The 6,691-nt window shown below is 46.6% G+C and overlaps 1 protein-coding gene across 1 annotated transcript; it reads left to right on the top strand.

Moving 5' to 3' along the window:
- Nucleotides 1–3,511: 3,511 nt before the first annotated feature.
- LOC142290103 (olfactory receptor 52Z1P-like) lies at nucleotides 3,512–6,197 on the top strand. The gene is made up of 4 exons (XM_075334038.1): nucleotides 3,512–3,641; nucleotides 3,849–4,330; nucleotides 4,996–5,012; nucleotides 5,660–6,197. Exons 1-4 carry the CDS (start codon nucleotides 3,512–3,514, stop codon nucleotides 6,195–6,197), a joined length of 1,167 nt encoding a protein of 388 aa, XP_075190153.1.
- Nucleotides 6,198–6,691: the final 494 nt, after the last annotated feature.

Here is a 6,691-nt window from a genome sequence, read left to right as displayed (position 1 = left end):
GTTCCAGCGGTGTCACACATAGCGATGTGTGCTGCCGCAGGAACGACGAACAACATCGTACCTGCAGCAGCAACAATAATTGGGAATAGGAGGGGCATGTCACCGATTAGCGATTTTGAACGTTTTTGCGACGATTCAAAATCGCTCATAGATGTCACACACAACGACATTGCTAACGCGGCGGATGTGCGTCACAAATTCCGTGACCCCAACGACATCGCTTTAGCGATGTCGTAGCGTGTAAAGCGGCCTTTAGTGTTTCTCTCTTCGTGGGCCCATGGCTTGGAGCTGGAGGCTTAGCCCAAGTTCCGGATAGCAACCGAGGGACACTTCACTAGAAAGACTTCCACGGGCACCGGCGGAGACTGCCGACTATCCGGGATCAACTGGAGCCCATCGTGGCAGAGACCGGTACTCTGGGGCAGCGCCTGAACTACCAGTAAGTAAAAGACTTAGAACCGCAACCCCTGCCTCTGCCTCTTATTTGCCAGCGCCATCGCCCAGCGCTGCAGCGCAAACGGGGACTACCACCACCATCCGTCATTCTCCTCGGGGTAACCCCGCTCCGCCTGTGGAGAGCGACACCATCCCGGCTGCGACCTTCACCATGAGCCCCAGAGAGCAGCACCTGCAGCGGTGGCCCTTCTCTGACCACAGACCACAGGTGGGGTCACGATCTAAAAAGATTTTGCTCACCATCACTACTACCCTCATCCTCTATCCTTCCTCCTGTCCACCGCCTTCCCTCCCTCCTTTACGCCTCGGGGTCATGAAACCGTGCCAGGCCAGCCCGTGACGACGCAGAGAAACTGCACCCCCAGCCCGGCGATGAGTCGGGTGAAAACCCCTCGACCCTAGGGTGTTACATAACGATTTCTGGTGATGGTAAATTATCTCTGTTAGATATGTGTGAGCCACAAAGATGTGTTCTGGAAAGGGACAGAAAGCCATGTGTGACTACCTGGCAGTATCAAAAGACAAGCTGAAGCAAATCCAGACTTTCACAGAGGAGGATAAAATTCTCCAGATCTTAAAGACTGTCATCTTGCAGGGCTGGCCAAAGTACAAGCAACATGCTCCAAGGAAAGTTTCTCCACTTACAGTACTACTACTGCATGTCCATTGAGATTGGGAGACCCACCGGTGTTTTCACCATAGGAGAACCACTCCACCATTCTTTATACACCATTGTGCTCCACTAATAGGATTGTAGGGACTTTTTGCGCATGACTCCATTATAATATCATATAGTGGCCTTATGGCCGTCTTTGCTATTTTCCATTGGCAATAAGAGAATATATTCCCTGTCATTTACTTATCTTGAGGGATCCATAGACAATTTGCCTATAAGTAAAGGCATACATATATTGCCTGTAAAAATCTTTTAAGGAATTCTACCTATCAGCAACAACCACTGATCCATTTTTTTGACTGATCAGCTTGATCTAATCTCTTACACTAAAATTTAAGTCATTTGGTTTGCAACCTGACACAATTATCTGTGTTTGTTTAAAAAGCCTTTGGTTTTTCTATTAGATAAAAATCCTTTGAGGAAGACCTAATCACTCCTTGGAATTTTTTCTATTTTGCACCATTAAAGCATTGAAAAACCACAATTTTTTTCTACTTCTTTATTTTCTCCAAGTGTGCTATCGTCTACATATTTATTGAGTTTTGATGACTATCTAGCACCAATCAGTCCGGTTCAGTCAGACCTAATCTCTCTTCATCTTCTCCAAGATATCCTCAGAGTAATGGAAAAGCAGAGTCGGGAGTAAAAGACTCATGCAAAAAGGAAAACAAGCAGGTACTGATGTATATCTGTCTATACTGGATCATAGAAACACACCCACCCAAGACATAGACGGCAGTCTGGCACAATAGAAACACACCCACCGAAGGCATAGACGGCAGTCTGGCACAATAGAAACACACACACCCAAGGCATAGAAGGCAGTCTGGCACAATAGAAACACACCCACCGAAGGCATAGACAGCAGTCTGGCACAGTAGAAACATACCCACCCAAGGCATAGACAGCAGTCTGGCACAATAGAAACACACCCACCCAAGGCATAGACAGCAGTCCGGCACAATAGAAACACACCCACCCAACGCATAGACAGCAGTCCGGCACAATAGAAACACACGCACCCGAGGCATAGACAGCAGTCTGGCACAGAGGCTCATGAGTAGACGTACAAAGACACTTTTACCAACTGTTAGTCATCTGTTAAAGACAAAGTTGGTAGGAAACATCAAAGCTCAACTAAAGAAGAATCAAGATAGGCAAGCTTTCTATTACAATAAATCTGCAAAGGATCTGCCAGATCTCCAGAGGAATGACAACATACGGCTGCAGCCAAGCAGCAAATACGACAAACACTGGCAAAAGGCAAAGGTTGTCCAGACGGAAGAAGCCTAAGGAGAAATAGGAGATATTTGAGGAAAAAGGACAAGATAATTCATGGCCTTTTGAACAATATCCTGATACCCAAGACATCGAGGCAGCAAGTCCAAGCCAAATATCAACAGTGACTGCTGACCATCAGGGTGGGGATGCTAGCCAGAGACGGGCAATATCAGAAGGCACATTACCAGAATCAGAAAATCTACCAGAGGAGGACAGAGACTCTTCTTATGTTACTAGGGTGGGCAGAATGGTCAGAATCCTGCGCACCTCAAGGATTATATCTAACTGTATATATTGTAATTATCTCTTACTTGGTCAGGTGAACCGTTGTGTTTAAAACGAGAAAGGATGTAGCAATATGTATATGCTGTATGGCCTCTAGGGGCCTCTAGGGGTCTCACTACTTGCATGTGTCCACCACAAGGAAGTGGGAACTCGCTGGTACTGCAGACAGGGTGCAGACAGCAGAGAGATGTAATGGCTGTCACCACCTAATAAAGAGCCTGAAGATATCACTGATCAACACTGAGTGTGATTCATGAGAGACGCAACGAACAGAAAAAACTCCTTCACAGGTCAGCATAGAAAGAACTATAGCCGGCATAGGAGAGCGTAAGGAGTGGGTTCATATAGCAGATGGGCGTGTCTGCAGCAGAGATTAACAGCTACAAGTCAATCTCAGCAGGATAGAAAAGAGACCTTAACCTTAAGGAAAGAGAAAGGAAACAAGGGAAAAGAAAAGTAAAATAGGATGAAAAGATTTGGAAAAACATAGAAAAGAGGGGGGAGAGAGGAGGAAAGAAAGAGGCAAGGAAGAGAAAGAGAAGAAGAGCTGAAGAATGGAAAGGGAATGTGAAGAGGAGGGGAGAGACGGGTTAGAGAAAGTATAAAGAAGGAGAAGAGAAAATGAACAGAAAGAGGAGAAGAGAAAAGGCAGCAAAGTTAAAAGAAAAGGAAGAAAGTGGGGAAAAGAATGAGGAGGGAGCAGGAATCAAAAGTACAAAATGGCAAAAGGAGACAACAAAGGATTGAGAGAAGAGAGCTGAAAAAAAGGAAAGTAATAAGGAAGAGAAAGAGAAAAGATAAGGGATTAGGAAGATGGGTAGAGAAAAGAAAGAGGGAAAAGAGACAGGGCAAGAAAATGGAGAGAAGAGAAGGAGAAGATGCAGAGATAGGGAAGAGACATGGAAGCGTAGTCTATGGAAGAGGAAAAAGGGGAAAAAGAAAGGTGACAAGAGGGAAAAGACCCTGATCTGCTCCTTTTTTGTCTATTAAAGAGGGGTCCAATATGAGAGACTCCCCCGTAACCTCTGTAATCAGATCACTACTTTGCTTGACTTGATGGGTAACTCGAGTTTTTATGCATTTATTTTGGGGGGTTAAGTCTCTGTTGCACAGAATGTCTACATTTGTAAATCCCTTGCATCTTCCACAGGGGTCACCACCAACAGGTCTCTGACAATGGATATCCAGCACCAGAACCACAGCACAGGTTTCTTCTCTCACACAGAGTTTCTCATTCTTGGGTTCCCCGACTTCTCCGAGAACAGGAGCCTACTCATTGTCCCCTTTTTGTTTGTCTACACGGTTATTCTTGCCGGCAACTGCCTGATCATGACTAGGATCTGGGTGGAGAAGACCCTCAAGTCCCCCATGTACACACTCATCTCTGTACTCTTGGCTGTGAATGTCTCCTGCACCACCGCCATCATGCCACCATTTCTGCTGAGTTTGGCCTCTAGCATCTTCCAGATCTCCTTGGGCGGTTGCCTCGTGCAGATGTTCTTCATCTACTTGACCGTTATTCTTGAGTCGGCAGTGGTTGTGTTGATGGCTCTGGACGGGTACATTGCAATCTGTAAGCCGTTGCGTTACCACAACATCATGACTACTCGGTTCCTGCAGCAACTTATGGTAGTTGGTGTGAGGAAAATCCTGGGATATGAAGAGGAATTATGATTTCCAGTCATAATCGCTCTCATCACTCCATGGCAGTGCCCCACTCCCTTCTTGTTCTCAATGTCCAACATCTGGGAAGGTGTCACATCCTAGCAACACATCCCATGGCCATCTCCTGTGATATGGAGATTAGATGACCTGGGAACAGTGGAGACAGGATGACTCCCTGCCGTCACCCTGTAACAAGAGTTTGTATCTCATTATAAGGCTATGGAAGTATCCAGACAGAACGACTCCAGTAAAATATGGTTAATATCTCGTGAGCCATATTTCCGATAAATATGGCAACCATAAAAATGGTGTTTCCGCATGCGGACGATGCTGGCGCAACCTTTTTATGGGAGTTCGACCTGGGGAAATACCCCAGGCGTGATATCAGCCAATGGGGAACTAGTAGACAAGTCATGAGTCCTCTTGTTCTGCAGCTAAATTCATAACTGTCACAATGAGAGCATTGACGTCTGCCTACGATGTTCCCAGGCCAAGTTATGGCCCATATCCCCTGTTGTGGATATTACCCATAACTCCAGCCAGGGGTGGAGCAGTGCTCCCTCTGAGGTCACAAAGGTAGGAGGGGACCTGGATTTGCCCAGGTTGATAACCCCAATTCGACCATTTTCCAGTGTTCTTTTGCCCGGGGGTCTGGTCAGGGAAGGCCTGTGAGGGAGATCCTGGAAATCTGGTCCACGGCGCCCCCCTGTGGCCAGACGCACAAGGTAACTGCTGGAACTGTGTATGCCTGTTTGTAACCCATGCTTTGATTGTAACTGTACTCTGACATATGTATATTCTGTAGATTCCCTATTGTATATATTGTAGTTTCTAGTGTGGCTTAGGCCGATTAAATTATATAATTAATCTTGGGCTGTTCTGTTATCTCGATCTTGAACCCCACGCCTGTGTGTTCGGCTAATAGTTACCGTGAAGCGGTTGGTGGCAGCGAGTTGTGCCAAGGATTATTGTGGGGAGGCCAGTGAGATTCGGGGAGATTTTATATATTCCGCCCGCGGAGGTCGGGGGAATATATACCCTACTCTCACCGGGGACCCTTCAATAATCGGCATAAGTAGTATAGCGGCCTCCTTGCTTATTGTCGGGCAATTCCATAATTGGCCTGACTATAAGAGGGGCGCTAGAGAGCGCGTCACGTGCTCTGTCTGTCGGTCGGGAGGTATAAAGGAGGGGTGACCCCCACTTGTTACCCCCCGATCGTGACATTGGTGGCCAGCGCGGGGGATTTCTGAGTGACCCTCCCTGGTGGTTCGTGACAGTTGGTCTTCTTTGAAGTGTCCTCCTCATATTCCCAATTGTAATATCTGTTTCCAAGGTCCAGTTTTGTGGCTCGAACATTATCCGTAGCTTTGCCTGTGAGAACATGGTGCTCCTCAACCTGGGCTGTGGAGATGTCTCCAAGGTTCACATCACCGGGCTAGCTGTCAGGATCTGTGTCTCGGGGTTTGATGGAAGCCTCATCCTGATCTCTTATCTGGACATTCTCCGAACTGCAATGAGGATCATCCAAGGAGCATCCCGAAACAAGGCCCTGCACACCTGCAGCACCCACCTAATCGTGGCCTTGCTCATCTACACTTGTGGCTTCTTATCCTCCATCGTCTACAGGATTGGTGATGCCATAACGATCAACGTGCAGAACCTCATCAGCGCCATATACTTCCTCTTTCCAGCCATGGTCAACCCAATAATCTATGGTCTCAGAGTGAAGGAGATCAGGATCTGCCTGAAAAAGATCCTCATGAACAAGAAATTAAAAATTAATACATTTACAAAAAACAGTGGAGTGAACTCCATACAAACTGTAGAATAAGTCAGTCCTGGGAAGGGGGTGGGTTGGGTGTGCATGTAAAGCAGTGAAAGTGGTGACTGCAGGTGCACATCAATATACAGAGCCTTGAAAAAGTATTCATACCCCGTGAACTTTCCACATTTTTCACTTTACACCTGCAAATAAACATGTATTTTATTGGGATTTTATGTGATACCAACACTAAGTACAAGTATCTGTGAAGTGTAAAGGAAATTATACCGGGTTCTCTAAATATTTTATACATATAAATCTGAGAATTGTGAGATACATTTGTATTCAGCCCCCTGGAGTCTGATCCCCTAAATACAATCCTGAGTGACAGTTGTGGCGCCCCTGACCTGGTCAGGCACCACTGAGTACTGCACCCATGCTGGGTCAGTACAATACAGCTAATCTCAGAGGCTGATTAGGGTGTGGACACACGGAACACTTGGTAACCAGAACATACACATGGCTAGAGGGGACCCCTGAGCAGACTCAGGGAGGGGGTGTCC

This window comes from Anomaloglossus baeobatrachus, chromosome 2 (assembly GCF_048569485.1).
Source record: "Anomaloglossus baeobatrachus isolate aAnoBae1 chromosome 2, aAnoBae1.hap1, whole genome shotgun sequence".
Taxonomy (NCBI): domain Eukaryota; kingdom Metazoa; phylum Chordata; class Amphibia; order Anura; family Aromobatidae; genus Anomaloglossus; species Anomaloglossus baeobatrachus.
Note: the sequence above shows the minus strand (reverse complement) of the source record. Positions and strands in the feature narration are given on the sequence as shown.